Genomic DNA, 24,443 nt, shown 5'->3' with positions numbered 1-24,443 from the left:
CTGCAAAGGTCACCCACTTCCTTCCCAGATGTCGCATCCCTTTCTGATAGCCCGAAACCCACATAATTGATCGAAACTAAATTAAACAACTCTTCCTCAGAAGCCGACAATAGCAACCGAGATTTCCCCAATAATCCATCATTCTCTTCCCCCATTGCACTCCTCGACACCCCACAAGAAGGAATAGAAGGAGCAGAAAGAGAGCTCTGAGGATGAGAAACAGGGTACATACCAAGTTCGAATGATGTATCATTACGGGCAACCCATTTCTGTTAATCCTTGCTTGACCATCGCCTTCTATGTCTTCTAAATAGGCCCGGAATACTCTGACTGCCATCCGTTGTGGTTAGACTACCATCGTCTGAGAAATCACGCATCGAGTCCGACTGTAATGGTCCAAATCTGTTATCAGAAACCGGCCCTAAGCAACATTCACCGTGCTGGAACATCTTCCTGTCGCATCTAAGCTATTATTGTTATAACTAACCTTTACCCAATTCTCTTTATCAGAACGCAACCATTGCCTCCCTTCAACAAAATGATCCGGCGTCAAAGATGGCCTCATTGAAATCCTCTGAAAAGAATAACGGACATGGCCTTGGGCTGATCGCCTATCCATGGGCGTCCTCCTATCCTTTGGGCTGGGCTTCATTCCTTTAATAGAAACAGAGAGCCCATTATTTGGGCCACAAAACACCTCAATGTCCTTTCCATTAGAAGAAAGGCTTGAAGCAGGCCTAACAAGAGCTGGCTCAGAAGCAGCTTCTAAACCATTGAGCATGGGCCTATCCCTTCCTCTTCGAACATCTGCGGAGGGTGACTGGGCTCGCCCACTACCCGGCCTAGAATTAGAAGAAGTAATAAGAGGCCCAAATCATCCAGGCTCAACCCCATCAAGGCCAGCAGCCTGTAAATTCAAAATTTCACCTCTCATATGCACGGCCACGTGAGGAAACAGTTGTCTTGCACATTAAACATGAAGCATCTGGGATCATGGCACATGGACGGCTCAGATCACTCACCTCTCCCCTTTCCTTTCCACTCGCCTTCTGCGCATGCAACCCAACCCGTCCCTGACCTTGAATCCATCCCTGCTTCATATCCCTGTTGTGTCGAAGAAAAACCCGAGCCAACATCCAAGCTACGAATCATGCGTCCTTTCCTTTTCCTTGCCACAGGAGACTTCCCGACAAAGGACAAAGAAGAAGGCACAATAGAGGGAGCAATCTCTTCTGTCAACGAGATCTTACCAGCCCAACACCTGTCCTCCACGATGATGGACTCTGGGATTACTCCACCATCAACCACCGTAATGACAATCCGCTCGGTATCACACATTTCAAAGGCCTCAACATCCTAGAACCCACCACAGAGGTCCCCAATTGCTTCATACAGCTTCTAACACCAAAGATGCAACGAAATCCTAAACAAGATGATTCTTCGGTGCTTGGTTTTCTTCCTCAAACCATAACACCCGAAGCGAAAACACCATGTATGACACCCCAATACTTCTTGCCCCATGTCAAAACCCTCAGCGCTTCCTTTTCCAGCGGCAATCAAAAGAGAAACAAACCATCGGGTAGGTTAGAAACCCTAACCCCACTCAAAACTTTCCAAACCTTTGTAACTCACTCTTCAATCCATTTTAGACACCGCACATCTCTGTCAAATCTCCGAACAAGGCAAAGATTTCTCTAGCACCACCATTGCAGCAACCACTAGCCACACCACCACTATCGCATTAGCTCTCTCTCTCTCTCTCTCTCTCTCTACGTTGTCTTTCCATCCCACCTCTTATGTTCTCTCTCCTTTCCACCCTTCCACCGCCATGGCCTCCTCTATTCTCTCTCTGCCACCCCTTTAACCACCATGGCCTTCCACTCCCTTAAGTCACCACCAACCGTCGAACCACTACCATCTCTCTTGGCTTTTGTCTCTCTCTATCACCACCATTGTGGTAACCAACTGCACCACCAGTATTGCACTAGCTCTCACTTCTCGACGTCGTCTTCTCTTTCCACTTCGTTGACTGTCACCATCTATTTTATTATCTATCCTCTCCACCCTTCCGCTGCCATGGCCTCCTCTATTCTCTATTCGCACATACGTCCCACCAATCGCCGAACATCACCATCACCTTCCTGTCATAACAACGAGATGCTCAGAAATAAGCAGATAAATGACAACTTTTTAAATGGATGTGCTCAAATTGTCAATCTTCTTAGGCCTCTTTGGTTGGATACCTCAATTCTCTCTCTTGGCTTTTGCTTCTTTAACACCACCATCGCGTTAGCTCTCTCTCTCTCTCTCTGTTGTCTTTCCATCCCACCTCAACTACCATCACCTCTTGTATTCTCTCATTTCCACCCTTCCACTGCTATGGTCTCCTCCATTCTCTCTCTGCCACCCTTTACCGCCATGGCCTTCTTTGTACACCCCACTTACGCCACCACCAACCATCGAACCACCATCTCTCTTAGCTTTTATTTCTCTCTCTAGCACCACCATTGCAACGAACACCAACCACTACCATCTCTCTTGGCTTTTGTTTCTCTCTCTATCACCACCATTGTGGTGACCAATTGCATCACCAGTATTGCACTAGCTCTCTCTTCTCGACATCGTCTTCTCTTTCCACTTCGTTAACTGTCACCGTCTATTTTATTATCTATCCTCTCCACCCTTCCGCTGCCATGACCTCCTCTATTCTCTATTCGCACATACGTCCCACCAATCGCCGAGCATCACCATCACCTCCCTGTCATAACAACGAGATGGTCGGAAATAAGCAGATAAATGACAATTTTTTAAATGGATGTGCTCAGATTGTCGATCTTCTTGGGTCTCTTTGGTTGGATACCTCAATTCTCTCTCTTAGCTTTTGCTTCTTTAACACCACTATCGCATTAGCTCTCTCTCTCTCTCTCTCTCTCTCTCTCTCTCTGTTGTCTTTCCATCCCACGTCGACTACCACCACCTCTTGAGTCTTGTATTCTCTCATTTCCACCCTTCCACTGCTATGGTCTACTCTATTCTCTCTCTGCCACCCCTTTACCGCCATGGCCTTCTTTGTATACCCCACTTGCGCCACCACCAACCATTGAACCACCAACTCTCTTGGCTTTTATTTCTCTCTCTAGCACCACCATTGCAACGAACACCAACCAATACTGCACTAGCTCACTCTGTTAGCCCAAATGTTTCAAGCCAAGGGAAACTAGGTAATCTTAATGATTACAACCTATTAATGTGGGTATCTAACAGCCTACTTAAGTATACTGAATTTCAGGATTAATATTCAATCTCAAGTACATTGTTGATCCATTGATGGTGTATCAAGCTATATTCAATTTAAAGCTGAAGATGCAAGAAATTCATTTTTATTTTCTCTCACTCTAGAACTCTTACACTTCAACAGAATGCCCCAAATCCATCCATTACTTCTCATATTTATAGATACTTACAAACACTAATGGACTACTAGATCCGGGCCCGTTCCTCTGTGGGTTTTGGTCATCGTTGATGGGCTATTCGCGTTCGGCCCATATGGCAGTATTTCTCTATGGGCTGGACCCATCTGCTAGAACCGGATGCCATGTTCGCGGGTCATATCCGGCCCATGTCACTTCTGGCCTCCTCAACTGCCCCCATAATTACTCCTTGTTTAAAAAGGGGGTAATTATCAAAGGCGTCTCATCATGATGTTGACGGCTCGAGAAACCCTTATGGGGGAATGGGCGGTCGGATCCGGAATCAATGTTCCGGGGTTCGATAAACTTCTCGCCTCCCTGACGCTTCGGCCCTCGGGTCCACTTCGCCTTTATAAGGCTCTAGAATGCCACTTCATGCCTTTTTACCGTCTCCATCTCTCTCCATCATCAGTCAAATCTCTCGCTCATCTTTTTAGAACAGTGCTAAATTTCATCCGGTGAAATTCTTCGAGAGTCATTCTTCCAGCGATCTTGCAGTGCTCTTTGTTGCTTTCTACCCTAGAGGTTAGTCTTGTTCCTTTTTACTTTCGGCAGACTTCTTTTTACTCTTTTAGATCCTTCAATCGCTTCCACCATGGTTGTAGATCTAGATGTTCTTCGTATGAGACTTAGGCTTCCTGACGACATCCAAGTTAGGGTTTGCCCTAGGGATGTTAATATTATGACCGGTGTCGGCCTTCTTCCCGGCGAGGTTTTATTTACTAACCTTCAACTGAAGGTCGTTAGGTTCCCTCTGCATCCCTTCTTTAACTATGTTTTCAATAGACTGGGGATATCCCCCTTGCAGGTAAACCCCAATTTCTTTAGAATCATATCCGTTATGTTACTGTTGATTCGTGACAGAGGTCTGGACCTTGACCTCATAGATCTTCTTCTTTGCTATAAGGTCAGTAAGATCCGAACTGACGAGCCATTCTACCACCTCTACCCGATCGACAAGATGTCCATATGTAAGGATACAATCAAATCTGAAAAGGGTTGGAGGGATAACATTGTGGGTGTTAGTGGGGCCTGGTCTTCGCCGGCTGCAGAGGATTACCCAATCCCGAGCGCCTTTGGCGTCTGTTCTGTCTCCTCGCATAAGAAATTCAAATTTCATAAAAACAATTGTCCCTGCGAAACATGTGTTCCTCGCTTTTGTACTTTCTTATGTCGCTCCTTAGGCATACCTTGTGATAACTTGAGCTACAGTGTTTGCAGGGATAGGAGTAATTACTTGAAGAAATACGTTCTGAAAGATATTCCTTCTTGCTCAGACCTCCTCACTTCAGACAACCTTCTAGCGCTCTCATCCCTCGGCTATACAATGAGCAGGCTTCAAATTCCTTCCTTTGGTAGGAGGAACTCCCCCAGCCACTACTGCTGCTGGAGCAACCTCCTCTCCTGCATCAGCCTCTTCTTCAGCCACCATCTCTGACACTATCCCGAGTACGGTGGCTATTGATCCTGTTGTTAGCACCCCTACTACCAACCCAAACACATCTCCACAGATCACTACTACCCCTGCTGCCGCTGGGGGTGCTCGGGACAAAGAGCGAGGCAAAAGACCTCATCCTAACGATAGAGTCAACCTTGAGGGGGAATCTCTTACAAGAAGGACCCGAGTCTCTGGGCCGAGCGCTCTCTTGCATCGCCCAGTCAGAGCTCCTGCCCCCTCCGGGCCTGTTGCAGCTGGTGTCTCTGCCTCTGCTTCAGCTTCTGCCTCTGCCTCTATTCCTGTTCTACCACCATGGGCTCCTCGATACACCCGAACGGATGGGACATTCGTGAAGCCGAACGAGACCATGTTAAGGGATGGCCATACCGCCATGGCGTATTATAGGACCATGTGGACTCCAAAAGACCTTGAGGCGGCGAAGGGTCTGTCACAAAAGGATGTGTTCAGCCGCTTTCCCCAATCTGCCATGGAGGTGACTTTTATTTTCTAACTCATGAATCTTCTCATAATATTTGCTCTTGCCTTCGTCCGACCAGGCGATCAGTTTAACCAATATCCATGCATATCTATGCAGACTTTGTTCGGTATGATGGCTATGCAGAAACAGGTGGAAATGGGGAACGCCAGGGCCCGTAAGTTCTCTGATAGCCTGGATGTGGCTAATAAGGAAAACGACATTCTTGCCAGCAAGAACACCGAGATATTGGCTCGGCTTGAAGAAGCCGAAAAAGAAAGAGATGCTCTGAAGAAGGAAACCGACTCTCTTCAAGATGAAAAAGACGCCCTCCAGCTTGAGAAGAGTGTCTGGCAGACTGAACGTGATTCAATTAGAGATGAAAAGGCAGAGCTCCAGCGCCTTCTGGCTGACGAGCAATCTGCTCGGATGGCTTTTGAGAAAAGAGCTCTGGACGAGCGCAACGCTCTGATTGACACCATTCGCAGAGTGAATGGTGGAATGCTGGCTCTTCATGCTCGGTTCTCAAGAGTTGGAGCTCTTAGATATGCTCAGGGATTCCGAGATGGTTTCTCCGACCGAGTTCCGGCTGAGGGCCAGACCAGCTCAACTCCGGATGAGATTGATAAGGATCTAGGGATTGACCCTCTGGGGGTTTATGTTGACCCAGAACCCACCGAAGCCGAGCACATATTTGATGAGTGTCAGGAGATTGCTTCCTCCAGGATCACTACAGCTCCTCCTACCGTTCAGCCTCTAATCGCTCTTCCTTCGTCAACTGTGGTATCTCCCATAGTCACTGCTGACGTTGGGCCCCAGCAGAACGACTCTGTTATTCATCTCGATTCCCCACCTCGTGAGGGTGAGATGGCTGACGGGAACGAGGAGGTGGGTTAGCACAACCAGGAGGCTGTCGGCACTGAGGCAGCTAGCTAGGGCTTTTCCAGATTCTTCGATTCCATACTCTTTTGTAGTTATGTGACTTGAATACTTCACTTTTTGTAACCTCAATGCTTATTATGAATGAGATGATAAAACCTTTCTTTTTTTTTCTTCTCCTCTTCTGTTTTTTTTTTTGTGTGCTACGCTCTGTTCAAACCCACTTTCAATATTTTTTCTTATTGACTTTATCGTGTGCGTGTTTTTTAGCAAGTGTCTGGCGTTCGGCTTATGGTGCCAGCTGCCACTTATCTTGCTTAAGTGCCTGGCGCTCGGCTAGAATGCCACTTGCCACTTGGCTTTTCATTTTTTAGCAAGTGTCTGGCGTTCGACTTATGGTGCCAGCTGCCACTTATCTTGCTTAAGTGCCTGGCGCTCGGCTAGAATGTCACCTGCCACTTGGCTTTTCATTTTTTAGCAAGTGTCTAGCGTTCGGCTTATGGTGCCAGCTGCCACTTATCTTGCTTAAGTGCCTGGCGCTCGGCTAGAATGCCACTTGCCACTTGGCTTTTCATTTTTTAGCAAGTGTCTAGCGTTCGGCTTACGGTGCCAGCTGCCACTTATCTTGCTTAAGTGCCTGGCGCTTGGCTAGAATGCCACTTGCCACTTGGCTTTTCATTTTTTTTTAAAACCCTTTGAAAAGGAAAGCTATTTTTATAAATCTCAGGAATTTGCACATTCATACGTACTTGATTGAAAACAAACAACATCCAGTAAAACTGAAACTTAGCTTTTATTGATAGTACCTCTTCAGAGACGTAGCATTCCAGGGCTTATTGACCAACCTTCCCGCCATAGTCTCTAATGTATATGCCCCCTTCCCTATGACTTCTACAATTCTGTATGGGCCTTCCCAGGGTGGCATCATTTTTTTGACTATCCCCACCTTTCTTTTCAGAACTAGATCGCCAGGGGCAAAATTTCTGTGTTTCACTCTTTTGTTGTGACTATTCGCCAATACTTGCTGGTATGATGCTAACCTTATTGCTACAGCGTCCCTCTTTTCGTCTATCATATCGAGGTTCAATCTTAACATTCTCTCGTTCTGACTTCGACTCCATGCTAAGCTTCTGATAGTTGGGACCCAGTGCTCAACCGGTATAACCGACTCGGTACCATACGCCATTGCAAACGGGCTCTCCCCAGTCGGCCGCCTTGGGGTGGTTCTGTAAGCCCATAGGACGTTCAGGAGCTCATCCAACCACTTCCCTTTATGGTCCTCCAACTTCTTCTTAATACAGGCGAAAATTGTTCTGTTTGTAATTTCTGCTTGTCCATTGGCCTGGGGATGACTTACTGCAGCCAACTTCTGATTAATTCCATACTCCTCCAGCAGCTCTCTTACTTGCTTGCTGTCGAGGTTCGTGCCATTATCCATGACTATTGACCTTGGAACGCCGAAACGGCAGATAATATGGCTCCAGATAAATCGACTCACATGAGTCTGAGTCACGCTTGGATATGGTTCTGCTTCCACCCACTTAGTGAAGTAATCCGTGGCCAGTAGCACATACTTGTTCTGAGCTCTTGCAGTTGGCAAAGGACCGACCACATCCATCCCCCATTGCGCGAAAGGCCATGGCGAGGCCATTACGTGCAATTCCTCAGGTGGTTGGTGGATCAATGGTCCATACCGTTGGCATTTATCGCACCTTCAAGAGAACTCCTCCGCATCTCTTGACATGTTCGGCCAGAAATACCCTTGTGTCATTGCTTTGTGCGCTAACGATCTTCCCCCAGAATGATTGCCACATACGCCTTCATGAATAGCTCGCAACACCTGCTGAGCCTCTGTGGGGGTGACACACTTCAAGTATGGGCCAGAGTAGGACCTTCTGTACAGCTGGTTATGCACGATGGCGTACTTTGCAGCATTCTTTTTGATTTTCCAGGCTTCATCCCTTTGCATAGGCAAAACGCCATCTCGAATATAAGTGATGATGGGGTCAATCCAACTCGGTTCATACGGTATGACATTGACTTGCCAAGGGTCAGAATCTAAAGGTTCTTCAAAAATAGATGGCTGGGTCAGTATTCCTATTGGAATCACCCTCGCCAATGTCTCGCCAGAACTCGAAGCACTACATGCTAACCGGTCCGCATCTGCATTCTGTTCCCTCGGTAACTGTATGAATTCAATCTTTGCAAAGTCCTTGGCTTTATGCAGAACGGCAAAACGATATGCCTCCATCGTGTCATCCTTGGTCGCGTACTCACCATTTACCTGCCGAACAATCAACTATGAGTCACTATAAACAGTCAAACTTCTGACCTGTAGCTCTCTGGCCAACTTTAACCCATTCAGCAACGCCTCGTATTCCGCTTCATTGTTGGTGGCTCGGAACTCAAGTCTGAGTGCCTGACTCAAAGAAGTACCCTCTGGGGTTTGCAGTTTAACCCCAATTCCTGCCCCCATCTGGTTAGAGGAGCCATCCACATAAAGTTTCCAAGAGCCGCATCTAAGGTCTTCTTCCGTATCCTCAGAGTCACATTCTAGCAGGAAATCGGCTACCGCTTGTCCTTTGACAGCTGTTCTCGGCTCATACGTTATGTCAAATGAGCTTAACTCTATGGCCCATTTTGTCATTCTGCCCGAGAGTTCTGGCTTGTGCATAAGCACTCTGATTGGAAAAGCTGTTAGAACAGCTATAGGGTGGGATTCGAAATAATGCCTCAACTTTCTTTTTGCGTTTACGAGTGAAAGTATCACCCGTTCGGCCTTCGAGTACCTTCGTTCTGCCTCGGTCATTGTCTTACTGACATAAAACACCGGGTGTTGCACCCCTTCCTTGCAACGAATCAGAACGGCACTTGTCGCAACACTAGATACTCCAAGGTATAGATATAATTTTTCTTCTGGATCCGGGGCTGACAGGACTGGTGGATTCTGCATATATTCCTTCAAATGGGTCAATGCTTGTCGTTGTTCATCCCCCCAGACCTGTCTTCCATGACTCCGGATCATGTCAAAGAATGGCTTGCAGCGGTCTGACAACTTAGAAATGAATCGACTTAATGCAGCTATTCGTCCTGTGAGGGCTTGCACTTCTTTGATCGTCTTTGGCTCGGCATTCTTAATCAAAGCCTCTGCTTGAGCAGGGCTAACTTCGATGCCTCCGCGGTTAACCACGTGTCCCAAAAACTGGCCGGAACTCACACCGAACGAGCACTTGGTTGGATTGAGCCTCATCCCATACCGCCTCAGCACATCAAATACATCTTGCAGATGTTTCAGATGATCATCCTTCTTCTTACTCTTTACCACCATATCATCAATATAGGCTTCCACAGTCTTTCCTATTTGATCCTTAAAAATTTTGCTAACAAGTCTTTGATAAGTTGCTCCCGCGTTTTTCAGTCCGAAAGGCATAACTTTGTAACAGTATGTCCCTCGCTCGGTAACAAAAGAAGTTTTTTCTTCATCTGCCGGGTCCATAGGGATCTGATTATAACCTAAATAAGCGTCCAGAAAGGTTAAACGCTCATACCTGGTGGTGGCATCCACCATTTGATCAATCTTAGGCAGCGGGAAGCTATCCTTTGGACAGGCTTTGTTCAAATTGGTGAAATCAATGCATACTCGCCATTTCCCATTCTTCTTCTGCACGACAACAACGTTGGACAACCAATCAGGATAGTGCACTTCTCTGATGAATCCCGCATCGAGCAGCCTATCAACCTCCTCGGCTATGATCTGGTTACGTTCTGGAGCAAATCTTCGTTGCTTCTGCTTTACTGGTTTGAAATTGGGATTGACATTCAAGGAATGACAGGATACGGAGGGATTAATTCCAGGCATGTCTAGGTGACTCCATGCAAATACATCAGCATTGTGAGACAAGAAGTCATTTAGCTCCTGCTGCTCTTCCCTGGTCAGTCTTACTCCTACTCTGGTAGTTTGCTCTGGCTTGGACTGATCGATCTGCACATCCAGAAGGGGCTCTTCGGTCAAGTCAACTGACTCCTCCACCCTATTCTGCTTGGGCGGAGGTTCCTGTAATTGCTATCTGGGGCTTGCCGAACGGACGGGCGCCTTCCCTTTCCTAGCATATTTTAGTGTGACGGAATAACACTCTTTGGCTGCAACCTGATCCCCACGAATGTCTATCACCTTACTTCCATCGGGTCCGAGGCACCTCATGACCTGATGTAGAGTTGAGGGCACACCTTGGACTCTGTGAATCCATCCTTTTCCTATCAGGAGATTGTACGAGGGGTGAATCTCCACAACCACAAAAGTTTCCATAAGAGCTCGTTCTGCAGCTTGAACTTCTACTTCCACCATTCCGATGGGCTCCACCCTCTTACCATCAAATCCTAACAGGGGATTTCCAGTGGGCTTGAGCCTCTCTGGTTTAATCTCGAGCCGATCAAATGTGTCCCTCGGCATGACATTCGCACTACTTCCGGGATCGATCAGAACTCTGCGCACCAGGCAGTCCGCCACTGTCAAGCTGACTACCAACGGGTCTTCATGGGGGATTTGAACACGCTGCAGGTCTGTCCTATCGAACTTTATCTGTATCGATGCGATCTGTTGGTGCAGAGTATTCACACTGCTGACCCTTTTCTTCATCTGCGCCTGCCGTAGGCGCGTTCGGAGTAGCTCATCTGAGTCTTCGCTAGGCTCGGGTCGACCGTGGATAGCATTGATTATACGAACTGGCTGTGAATTGTGGGAGCTTTGTTTCTGACTCCTTTTTACTTGCTCCATCGGTCGATTCTGCTCTATCGCCGAGCCTTGAACATAACTCGCAAACTCCCCTCTAGCAATCAACATCTCCACTTGCCTTCTCAAATTCCTGCATTCGTTAGTCTGATGGCCGAAATCAGAGTGGAAAGCACAATGTTTAGTCTGATCCCTCTGTTCGAGGGGTTGCCTAATTGGCAGTGGTGGATGAAACTTATCTTTGTTCTCCTGATATAGCCTCGCCAGAGTGACCTTCAACGGAGTGATCAGCTCTTCCTCCCTGGACCTATTTTCTGCCTTCTAGGAGGTCTGACGTTGCGGCTGAGCCTGCTTCTGCCTGATCTTTGCCTTGGACTTTTCCTCGGTCGACACGACCGACGCTGTCCGAGCATTGGCTGCCTCCTCTTCTTCTAGGCGCACAAAGCCATCGGCTCTTTCATTGAGTTCATCCATAGTCGTCAACGTGTTCACTACCAGACTGGTATGGAACGGAGTGCCACGTGTCATGGCCAACTTGAAGGCTTGAACCGCTGTAGAAGGGTGGCATTCGATCACCATACTCTTAGTGAGATTAAACCTGGTGAGAAAAGCCTGGAGACGTTCATCTTTGTGCTGTTTCATTGTGAATAGGCTCGAGATGTCCTTCGGCGGACGCTTGTTCCCATAGTACTGGCTTATGAACCGATCGCACAGGTTTCGGAAGCTATCAATGGAGCTCCTAGGCAAGTTCTTGAACCAACTAAGCGCCGGTCCGGCTAGACTTGTAGGGAAACATTTGCACATTAAAGAGTCGTTCTCCGTATTCAGGGCCATCTTCAACTGGATATGGTACACATGATCGATCGGATCGGTTGTTCCGTCAAACAGAATAAAGACTGGCATAGCAAACTTCCTTGGATGCGGAGCATTCAGGATCTCATCAGTGAATGGTGAATCAACCGTCCGAGCCGCGGATCGGAGTGCTTCATTCTCTCTCTGGAGCCCAGCGGTAGCTCTATGAGCTACAGATCTGCTCTCCGAACCGCGATGAGTGATTGTAGCTATGGAGGGCCGGTAAGACGGATCGAACGACCGTTCCTCAATGAGCTCTCTTTGCCAAGGCGATACAGCTCGGCGGCGATCAACCTCTATCACTTCCTCTCGGTTGAACCTTTCCCGATGCGGATCGAAGGTCATGGCTTCGTTCTGTCTGATCTGCTCATGTCGCGGATCAACGTGAGTCGATCCTTCGTGATCCTCAACTCGACGAACATTTGGCGGCAAATCGTCCATCCTCCTTTCATCACGGTGGAGAGCTGACTGATTGTTCTCGTCCTGCTCGCCTTGATGTGCGATATTAGATTGCATACCTCCTTCACTGGCCGGAAGTGGACGCGGAACCGCGGGTATTTGCTGATGCTGCATTCCAGCTTTCAATTCTGCATTCTCTTTTTTGAGAGCTTCGATCAAGCTCATCAATTCCTCAAGCTTCGTTTGCTGGACAGCCTCCATCGGATTGGAGCTTTCACCTATCATTATTCCTGAACGGAGTAAAGGCATTAATCTCAAGTTCGTGAGTAGATCTGAGCTTCGTGAGCGCGAATTTTTCAGATCTGGTTTCGAATTCTCCGAATTATGCTTACGGTTGACGAGATCTGAATTGTCCAAATTCTAAATCCGTCAGATCCGGCCACAATCGAACAACTCGTTGTTGCGTAGATCTGAAGCCACTTCCGCCAAAGCAACAGGAACTAAAATTCCTCCAGAATAGGTCACAATTGCTCAGATCTGGATCCAACTCCCAAAGATCGAGTTTCGTCTTCACGAATTGGTTTGAATCCACGCGATATTGATCAATGATCAATTAATCTTCAACGATTCCTACAGACGGCGCCAATTGAAGATGCAAGAAATTCATTTTTATTTTCTCTCTCTCTAGAACTCTTACACTTCAACAGAATGCCCCAAATCCATCCATTACTTCTCATATTTATAGATACTTACAAACACTAATGGACTACTAGATCCGGGCCCATTCCTCTGTGGGTTTTGGTCATCTTTGATGGGCTATTCGCGTTCGGCCCATATGGCAGTATTTCTCTATGGGCTGGACCCATCTGCTCGGACCGGATGCCATGTTCGCGGGTCATATCCGGCCCATGTCACTTCTGGCCTCCTCAAAAGCACATGGACTCGACCATTTGGCTGAACCCATCACATGGCATTGGAACTACCTATTGAAAATCAAGTTCAAGTCCATGGGGTATTTGGATTGATGAGTATTAGAATCGCGTGAAGTATTGGTTATCTTGCAAAATGATTCTATGCTCAACAATAGGATAAAATAATTGAACCTAGGCTAAATGTCAAATCTACTATTATGACACTGCTATTATGATTCAACTCTTATTTAGTCATAGGGAACCAGACCACTTTAATTTGACTTAAAGTTGGTCAAAGGAGCAAAGACTTGCATGTGCAAATTGGCCAAAGCTTAAAAGATAAGATTTGAAGTACTATGCACTGGCCTTGAAGCGTCTAACATTCTGACCCTCACCTTGCTAAGCTTTATTGTCAATAGAAGAGCAGATGTGCTCATTTAATGAGCTGCAGACATCCAGATGTTCACAAACCGGACAAACAGGCAATTGAACTTCAATGTTTTCTTAATAAGTTAAAACATATTACCAAACAGTCTCTCAAAAGCCCTCCAACGGCTGTATTTCCTAAAGAGATTATAAAAGGAAGTTTTCCTCGCTCACTTGAGCTTATCAGCATTAGCTAAAAGTTTTAAGCTTTGTAGATCAAGAGCTTCATCCAGCTCTTTGAGAAATTAGAAAAGCTTTTCAAACTTCATTCAAATCTTTTGGAAAAAAAAAAAAAAAAAAACCTTTCTGTATAAAGAAATGAAAGCAAGACTTCGATCTTCATTGAATATTTGAAGTCTTTAGACATCACACTCAATAAGTTGAACTAGAATTCTTGCTTTATCCATTACTTTAGAAATTGTGTAAAAGAGAGCTGATTGTATATCTATCTTTTGAGAGAGAAATTTTAAGCTTGTATTTTATATCTGTCCATCAAGGGACACCTCAATTATTGCGCTTAGAGCACACTCTTTGAAGAAAAGAGATTGAAGGTTACAGCCTTCAGGAAGTCTGTGTGGGTGCTGCCCCGCAGCATGAAAAGGTTCTCTCTGATCCCATAAAATAGAGGGTTGATCCTGAGCCTATGTAAAAGGATCACTGTAAGGTTTCTCCTCCACCCGTAAAGAGAAACTCATTTAGTAAGAAACGGAATCCTCAAAAGGCGTTTCTAAGGCAAGGATGTAGGCAGGTTGCTGAACCTTGTAAAATCTATGTGTGTTGTGAGATTGTGTGTTTGCTCTTTCATTTCTCTTTTGAACTCTGTTTTTCCTCTATTCCATGTGTTTGTAGAAAACCCATTGAATATCTACATGAAAATGAATTTTTTGGCACTACTTGCCAGGATGGGGGTCGTGGGGGACACGTGTAGAACCTTGGGGGACGACGGAGTAACTTCGGCCAATCTTTACACGTGTGAGACTACCCCAAACCTCAGGGGAACAACAGTTAAATTTACCATTGAACTTAATTTTAGTAAAAAGTTCAATTCTTTTTCTACATTTAAAGGTTTGATTGACTTGTATTTAGTAAACCACTTCTCAACATCATATGCATAATTAAAGCTTCTAGGAGATGTAAACCAAGTAACATTTACCCAAGTCTACGTCAAGCTGGACTGAACTATTGCCACTCTTCGTGTCAGCTAATGTTGCAAGCGGAGGGAGCGGATTGCATTCCTCATCAAAGACAACTCTTTTTCCCCCTGGTTTGTGGATATTAATCTTCAGCTTTTTTTTCTTCGATACCTTAGTTGCCGGCCTACAAAACAATAGATGAAAAACCAACCCAAAATTATAATCAGCATTAAAATTGCAGCATGGTCAACAAACACATCAGAAGAATTTAATCCAAACAGCTAAAGCTTGAAAATGTTAGTCAACAACAGATTACAAACCAAGGCACAAAATCGCTTGCAATCTTCCAAACAGCAGATAATAAACGATAGAATGGATATTACATCCATTTGGTCCAGGTCTGCCCTCTCATATGAGATTAATATGAACAGCATAATTGCAACTATATATTAGGTTACATATTTGTCAAGAATAAATAACGCATAAATATTTTAACATGAGGGGGAAAAAGTAAAAGGTTACATACATAAAATCTCCGATCTCAGTTGTCTTTTCTTCCCCTCCATAAAGGGTCTCCTTTCCTTTAAGAAAAATATCATCCACTACGTCTTCCTCAAATTTGCCGATATCTGGCATTTCCTTTGGAAGTTTTAACAAATTCTCCTTGGGAGAAATTCCAGGTTGAAGAGAAGGTTCTACTGACACTGCTTTGCTCTTAATTTTCTGCTTCAAAAAACGGATTTTTGGGGTCATTGGCAGACCCAATGAAGCCGAGAATTCATCAATGGGCAGTTTCATTACATCAAAAACATCTTTATCTCGTTGTATATAAATAGACTTCAAATATGTGATGAAGGCCCTTTGAGCCAGTGGCTGCAAATTGTTATACTTGGCTAGTAAAGGTGCCAACAATCCGGAAATGGCTTGCAGCTTTTTTGTGTTTGCCTGAAACAAACAGCATAAGGCAGGGTTAGCATATGACAATACAAGGCAGCTAATTTGACCATCCCACTCAAAGTAGATATAAATGAGAATGGTTGTCAAGAACAAATAATCTACCTTCTTAGACTGTATGGGAATTTTTTTTTCTTGTAGTTTTTCAAGCATTTTAATTTCTGATGGCATCAGGAATAAAACCGAACTCCCACCACAAAGATAACGAGCAGTTCGACCAACTCTATGTATGTAAGCTGCAACATCTTCTGGACAATCCACCTAAAGGAAAAAGGCATTCATATCAAAGACAACAATCGTGTGAAATATTGCTTCTATGCAAAGCCATTAACTCACCTGAACAACATAGTCAACTGCCTTATTGAAATCAAGGCCCCTTGAGGCCACATCTGTTGAGAAGAGAACTGAACGTTTATCTTTCTCACAGAACTGGGAATATATTCCCATCCGTCTCTCCTGCTTCATCCTTCCATGAAGACATTTTAAGGGGATTCCTGGACGAAGTTTCTTGAATGCTTCAAAAACGAACTTTACCTATTAGATAGCAATAGCATAGCTCCCAAGTTAAACAAATATAAATGAATAAAGATTAAAAAAAAGTACGTCCCCAAAAAAAGACAAGATAAAACAAACAGAAAGATAAACAAATAGTATTGGAGGTCCAGCTGAATGAGAAGAAATTCATCATCGTTGTCATCATCCTTGCCTTAATCCCATATGAATGGGGTTGGCCACAAGAATTCTCTTCTTCCAATATGAGGTCAGCCACATGAATTCTCTTGTTTCAATTTTTCCTATTACAAGCCATTGCTTCTATAAGATTTAACATTTTTAAAGCATTTCTAATAATTTCATCTCACATTAATTTCGATGACCCACTCTGTCTCATACCTGCTATGCGAATTAGCCTCTTCCTCTTCTTAATGTTGCCTCTATGGGTTTTCTTTGTACTTGTCCATTCCACCTCTCTACTTTTCCTTATTTATCACTAATAGGTGTCACTAAAAATTTCTCCCTCACATTTTGATTAGTAACCCTATCTCTTATAGTAACTCTTATCATCCATCTTAACATTATCATTTCTGAATTTGTTGTTCCTATTTCTTCTTTTTCCTTTTTTGACTAGTGTTGTTCCTATTTCTTCTTTAAAGCCCAACACGCTGCACCATATAAAATAGTTGGCCTAATAACTGTTTTATAAAATTTCCCTTTTAATTTATTTGTTATCTTTTTATCGCATAAAATACCAGTAGATTGTCTCCATTTTGTCTAATCTGCTCCAATTCTATGAATTATATCACCACCTATCCCACCATCTTTTTGTATTATGATTGTAGATATCAAAGATGGTTACTTATGATAATCCTTTGGCTTTGAAGTGCGATCATTATATTATCAGTATCCGTTACTAATTTACATTCCGAAATTCAATTTTAGTCCCATTAGTTTTTAAACCTTTTATTTCTAATGCCTTTCTCCACATTGATAATTTTATTATAGCTAAATTTTCTTTACAATAATTCAATAACACTGTCATCGGCAAACACCATGCACCAAGGAATGTTTCCTTGTAAATCTTTTGTGATTTTGTCTTTAAAAAAAATGTAAGTAATATTTCATTAAGAAGCACTTGATGGGAGAGTGAACCCAAGAACAACTACACAAAAAACTATAACTATACATCTCTATAATCCCAGACTATCCATAAAATCAAGCAATCCCACAATAATTTTTTGTCTAAAATTATTGTGAATAATATGGACTTAATGCTAACCCTTGGTGCAATCCCACATTTACAGGAAAACCACTAGTCTCACGGCATGTAGTGCTAATTCTAGTTTTTGTATTCACATACATATCCTTGATCATCAGTATCATTTCAGTAGGAATTTGTTTTCTTTGTAAAGCCCACCAAACTATATCTCTCGGCAACCTATCATAAGCTTTTCTAAATCTATGAAAAACATATGTAAATTTTTTTCTTGACTCCTACAACTCTTTATCTAGTTGTCTTGCTAAATAAATAGCCTACAGTGGATCTTCCTAGCATAAATCCAAATTGGTTATGGAGTCAGTTTGCCTTCAAACAGAAAACCATTTGTTTCATCTGAAATATAAGTCTTTGTTTCATCTGAAATAGAAGTCTTTGGGTACGTTCTTTTCAAATATGGGAGGATCAATTTGCTATGGATCTCGCAATAATCTTTTTTTAGCCCTTTTCAAAGTCATCCTGAAGGAAGTCTCATGTTCCATTATTCTCCTCCTTGAAAGTGTTTTTGAATTAGATCCTTGATTAGTCATAAGAGCGTTAACCACCAGCTACTCTAAAAGCTTAAGCTGTTAGAAGAGAGGGTGTAACTATAATATTTAAATCCTTCAACAAAGAGCAATAACCAGCTCTTGTTTTATAGATTCGGTTATATGTCTGTTAAAGCCTGTCTTTCACCTGTCTTATTCTCATAATGAACAGAAGGATTTTTCTTATTCACTTCAGTGACACATTCATTCTTATGAAGCGAAGTAAAATTATCACCTCCCTCCCCTCAATATCTATATCTCATAGAATACTTTATTGATTTCATGGTTTCTATTATCTTTCATATTCAAAACTTCAATTTCATACCACTCTTGCTTTTGTTTTTAAATTTTGTGTTCTATGCGATAAAGTAATAGCAATAAACACAGGAACTAAAATATACTAAAAATGACTTCAGTAGAGGACGGGAAACCTCTACACAGGGCGATAGCTTGTTTTTCTGTCCTTAATCTTTGTTTTATCACCCTTTTCCATAGTTTCTTTGTATGACGCATTAATTTAATTCTCTATAATTGTTGCAATTTTGTATATCCCCTTTGTTTTGTAAAATACTAATATCGTCCTTTTCCAAAGTTTCGTTGTTCCTTAAATAGGGCAATAGCTTGTTTTTCCATCCTTAATCTTTGTTCTATCATGCTTTTCCATAATCCATAGTTTCATTGTATGGCACATTATTTTTTTTTTTTTGGATAAGTGTATGGCACATTAATTTAATTCTTGATAATTGTTATAATTTTGTATATCCCCATTGTTCGTGTAAACTATTGTGCTCTTTCTCCACTCTTTCGGCATAGTTCCTTTTTAAAAACTTTGTTAAAAATTCATTTCCTACCTTTCCTAACATTCTCCATGCCTCCATAGGCATGTTATTTGGGCCAACCGCTTTATTCTTCTCCATCTTTTTAAGTGTGTCATCTACTTCCTTCTTGTTGATTTTATTCATCAATCCTTCATTAATTTCATTACTTTTCACTCCTCTAGAATATTCCTCATTTTAGATGGTGCTGAAAATAAATTTTCCATCTAACTAATATGTCATTATCCTTAACTAATATGTTTATCTCTAGGGGTTGTAAACGAAACAAGCTTTTGACAAACAACTCGAACTCGGCTCCTAAGAGCTTAGTTCGAGTTCATTTGTTTAACAAACGAACCAAGCTCAAAAGAAAATTTTTAAGCTCGATTAACAAACAAACCAAGCTCAAACACCTCCATGTTAGGCTCGTTCATACATATATATACATATATATATATATATATGATGGATGTATAATTTAAATACCCGCGGATAGGGGAAGATTGTTAAATTAACGCACTATCTCATAAGATTGAGATAAACTCTACAGATTACGATAAAGATTAAGCCTACAGATTACGATAAGGATTAAGCCTACGGTAAGTCTACGATACATCCTAACCTAAGCCCTATAAAGAAAGGAGCTAATCGACGTTTTAAGATGCAATAGATCCCAACTCAATTTCTTGATTTCTCCAGAGAGATTACTTTATACACTGACTTGTTCATCGGAGCCTACTCCACCGATAACACACCGGTGCCTGTAGCATCACCTTTTCTTCTATTTGTTCAGGAACTCAGATCAGATCTGAGTTGCGCGGATCTACGATGCATCCTGACCTAAGCCCTATAAAGAAAGGAGCTAATCGACGTTTTATGGTATGCAATAGATCCCAACTCAATTTCTTGATTTCTCCAGAGAGATTACTTTGTACACTGACTTGTTCGTCGGAGGCTACTCCACCGGTAACACACCGGTGCCTGTAGGATCACCTTTTCTTCTCTTTGTTCAGGAACTCAGATCAGATCCGAGTTGCGCGGAATCCTGCATCAACAGTTGGCGCCGTCTGTGGGAAACGATTTTAGTTCTCTAAATAAAGCATGGTTCAATTGCGATCTGGTCTGGCTGCTGGCGAGGACGAAGCGTTGCAGACTTCTGATCAAGGAGACTCGACGAGGCAACCCCCCGTCATCCCAAACGATCAGGAACGCGTCGCAGTGCTGAAACAACAGGTTCAAACCTTAAATGAGGGAATGAACCAATTAGTCCTAGCAAAATGCGATGATTCTGCAATGCTTAGCCGCCCCCAATGAGGTGGAGAACAGTGAAGTACCCAACAATGACTCCCGTAGGATTGACAACGACGTTGAGCTTAGTCAAATAGGGGGTCAACACAGAAGCCATCACCATCGGTCTCCCGAACGGAATACCGCCAGGCTCCGTGGAGATACCTCCGTGGAGATACCTCTGGTTGTGTTGGCGACAAGACTGAGGACGTCACTCATTTCGATCTACAGATGCAAGATCTGAGAACTGGTCGAAAACGTCATGCAAGCGATGAAAGGGAAGGGCTAGGCCGCAGCGAACGATCTAGTGCAGAAGACCACCCTAGCATTTAGCCTAGTTGTTATGAGTTGTCCTCTACCTAGCAAATTCAAGATGCCAACTCTTGAGAGCTTCGATTGGACGCGGGACCCTCTCGATCATTTGGAGACCTACAAAGCTTTTATGTATTTGCAAGCCATACCGGACGAGATTATGTGCAGGGCTTTCCCTACCACACAAAAGAGTTGGGCTCGTCTCTGGTTCAATAAATTAAAGCCAGGCTCCATTGAAAACTTTAATGAGTTGAGCAAACAATTCATAGGACATTTCATCGTTGGGCAGAGGCATAGGAGACAAGCAACACACTTATTGAATGTGGAACAACAGAAGGGAGAGCCTCTTCGTGATTACATAAGTCGTTTTAACACTGAAATGCTACAGGTAGAAGAGGTGGACGACAAGGTTGCCCTCACAGCTTTTATGGGAGGACTACAGACCTCTAAGTTCCTATTCTCCTTGTCAAAAGAAGCCCCTACGAGCATGGCAGAGTTAATGGTTAGAGCACGGAAGCACATGAACTCTGAGGATGCTATGAATGCACGAAAAAACAAAGATGGTGAAGATAAGAGGTCGGATAAAAATAAGCCAGCACCTAACACTAGGGAGGAAAAGGAATCGAAGTACAAGAAATTCATAGGCAGCCAGGCTGACAGATTGTCTCGCCGTCCAGCGAGCCCAAGCAGAACGAAAGGGAGTTGGAATCAAGCTTGGACCTGATCGAAGAAAGGAGAGACCAAGCCCAGATTAGGATGGCTGCCTATCAATAGAAGGTCTCCAAGTATTACAATGCTCGGGTCAAGCCTAGGAGGTTCTCAGTAGGAGATTTAGTACTCCGCAAAGTTACTCAAGCAACCAAGGATTCAACCATGGGGAAACTGGGTCCCAAATGGGAAGGGCCTTACAAAGTTATGCGATGTCAGAGACCAGGAATATACTGGTTGGAGGACTTAGAGGGAAAGCCACTGCCTCACCCGTGGAATGTTGAGCATCTGAAGAAATATTATCAGTAAACAATTTCAATTTAATCTGAGTTTATTATTTGCTTTTGCTAATACTTCTAGCTTCAATAATTGTTTCATTCTCTACAAATAAGTGTCTTCAATAGCCTTGTTATCAACTTTACTTTTAATAAAGTATTCCCCACTTAGATCAGTTGTTTCAAATAATTCATCATCATTTTGATATGTTAAGATATTCATGTTAAATGAATGAGCTGAGTGACGTTCATACTAATCTAATTCCCTTGTTAAAGGGTGAGCTGGGTGAAACTCATAATAATCTAATTCCCTTTGTTAAAGGGTGAGTTGGGTGAAGCTCGTACTAATCTACTTCCCTTGTTAAAGGGTGAGCTGGGCGAAGCTCCTATTAACCTACTTCCCTTGTTAAAGGGTGAGCTGAGTGAAGCTCGTACTAATCTACTTCCCTTGTTAAAGGGTGAGCTGAGTAAAGCTCGTACTAATCTACTTCCCTTGTTAAAGGGTAAGTTAGGTGAAGCTCGTACTAATCTACTTCCCTTGTTAAAGGATGAGTTGAGTGAAGCTCATAGTAATCTACTTCCCTTGTTAAAGGGTGAGCTTGGTGAAGCTCGTATTAATCTACTTCCCTTGTTAAAAGGTAAGCTGGGTGAAGCTCGTATTAATCTACTTCCCTTATTAAAAGAGAGGAGTTGAGTGAAGCTCGTATTAATCTACTTCCCTTATTAAAAGAGAGGAGCTGAGTGAAACTCGTATTAATCTACTTCTCTTGTTAAAAGGTGAGCTGGGTGAAGCTTGTATTAATCTACTTCCCTTATTAAAAGGGACGAGCCGACTAAAGATGTCAATAAAATCAAGTATAAAATAACATCACTACGACTTGTACTACTTGGTTTTCTGGAAGATGGAAATAATTCGAATGAATTCTAGTCAAACCTTCTCGATTTATAGAAGAAGAACGTAAACAGATAAGGAAGAGATTTATGATGGAGTTCTAACAGAAATCTGCTTCGTGAGGGACAATTAGCTCCCAGCGGGCTATTTTGCGTAGGAATTTACTTTTACAAGGTGGAATCGCAAACGACATGTTGGTCAGAGAATAGGACTAAGAGTCAATCCTCGAATAGGACAACCACACTGGTAGCCCCACATGAGTTGCCTATGTGCCGAAAGGTAGGCTGCCAACATGGCAGCTTGTCACATATACGAGCTGCCAATGTGGCATTACGACAAATATGTCAAAGACATCTACGGTCCTAAAAAAAAAAAAAAAATTGAGTCAGGCTCTACCCCCGACTGTGTCAGGCTAAATTTGAGTCAGGCTTAATTTGAGTCAGGCTCTTCCCCCGACTGTATCAAGCTAAATTTGAGTCAGGCAGAATTTGAGTCAGGCTCGACCCCTGACTGTGTTAGCGAAGTGGCAATATGAGTCAGGCTAATGGGCAAGGCTCTACTGTCTAATAATCAAACCAACTTATTGTAGAAATACAGGGAACGACTCTACAATTCTAAATATCTATTATTATGTAATATTTGAGAATTAACGTTCCGGTGGTTTGACAAGCAATTCTCCGAAACGGGGGGCAACTGATGGATGTATAATTTAAATACCCGCAAATAGGGGAAGATTGTTAAATTAACGCACTATCTCATAAGATTGAGATAGACTCTGCAGATTACGATAAGGATTAAGCCTACAAATTACGATAAGGATTAAGCCTACAGATCACGATAAGGATTAAGACGACGGTAAGTCTACGATACATCCTGACCTAAGCCCTATAAAGAAAGGAGCTAATCGACGTTTTAAGGTATACAATAGATCCCAACTCAATTTCTTGATTTCTCCAGAGAGATTATTTTGTACACTGACTTGTTCGTCGGAGCTAACTCCACCGGTAACACACCGATGCCTATAGGATCACCTTTTCTTCTCTTTGTTCAGGAACTCAGATCAGATCCGAGTTGCGCGGAATTCTGCATCATCAATATATAAGTTTAGCCCAGGTTAACTCTAATTAATCAACTATTAAACCATTTGAACCTATGACAAGTCCAAGCCCAACTTAACTAATTATATTCATCCCTTTTAAAATAGCCCAACCCAAGCCATCTTAATTACCCATGTATTAAATTCTCTGTCAGACTACTATTACAACACCACCTTCTCTTTCTCTACAACCCTAGCCGCACATAGCACTTACCCAGCACCGTAACACTAGTCATCGTCCGAAACGCAAAATCTTCCATTGACGATCACAATCGAAATCCTCCACAACTTCATGTTGCCAACAGGTTACAGGTCCCTCTCCCTCTTTCTCTCGTATATTTTTTTCATCTATTCTAGATCCGACCGCACGAATGGAGATGTCTGAAGTGATTTATGATTGTTTTAACAATGGAGTGAAGATTGGTAAACGTGTTGAGATCGACGGAGAATTCTTCCACCAGGTAGGCATATATATATACACACACAAACACACTGTATTTACACGAAATCAGAGAAGTAAACGAGCTCAATCGAGCTGTCCGAGCTCGTTCAAACATGGTCGAGCGAGCTCAATCCTGGCTAATCATAGCTCAATCGAGCTCAAGCACAATTGTGAAGTTGACGAGCCGAGCCCAAACATCTCAAAGCTCAGTTCGATTACAGCCTACATATCTCTTGTTAACTTATCCCTTTTGCCAATTTATAAATAGTTTTCTCACATCATTTGTGTCTACTTTTGCATATAAATCATTTAGTGCATTGTGTTTAGTTTTACTCACCATCTTCTTAGAATCTCCTATATTTCTTTAAATCCTCTTGTTGCTTGCTTCTTTGCCGTTCTGTGAGACTCTCTTTTGTTGTATTTCATCACTTACTATCTTCTTGGAATCTCTTATATTTCTCTAAATTCTCTTGTTGGTTACCGTTTTTCTGTTATTTGATACTCTCTTTTATTGTGCTATTTGTTGTATTTCATCACTCCACCACCATGTTTCTTTTAAATGAATTTATTCCCTTTGGTTTACCCTAGAACTTCCTTCGCCATACTCCTAATATAATTTGTCATTTCTTCCACCAGTTATTCATATAATCAT

General features: G+C 43.0%; 1 protein-coding gene across 1 annotated transcript in view; it reads right to left on the bottom strand.

The window, feature by feature from the left end:
- The window catches only part of LOC132311092 (DEAD-box ATP-dependent RNA helicase 32), a 55,331-nt gene that overhangs the window by 7,655 nt on the left and 23,233 nt on the right, over positions 1-24,443 (bottom strand). Inside the window, exons 4-7 of the mRNA XM_059808820.1 lie at positions 16,003-16,200; positions 15,772-15,927; positions 15,239-15,657; positions 14,733-14,896 (exon numbers count right to left, since the gene is read on the bottom strand). Coding sequence (XP_059664803.1) covers positions 14,733-14,896; positions 15,239-15,657; positions 15,772-15,927; positions 16,003-16,200 — 937 coding nt within the window. The remainder of the gene's footprint in view (positions 1-14,732; positions 14,897-15,238; positions 15,658-15,771; positions 15,928-16,002; positions 16,201-24,443) is intronic.

Source organism: Cornus florida, unplaced genomic scaffold (genome assembly GCF_030987335.1).
Source record: "Cornus florida cultivar Cherokee Brave unplaced genomic scaffold, ASM3098733v1 CherokeeBrave_3.0.0_Hap2_Chr06, whole genome shotgun sequence".
NCBI classification, from domain to species: domain Eukaryota; kingdom Viridiplantae; phylum Streptophyta; class Magnoliopsida; order Cornales; family Cornaceae; genus Cornus; species Cornus florida.
Note: the sequence above shows the minus strand (reverse complement) of the source record. Positions and strands in the feature narration are given on the sequence as shown.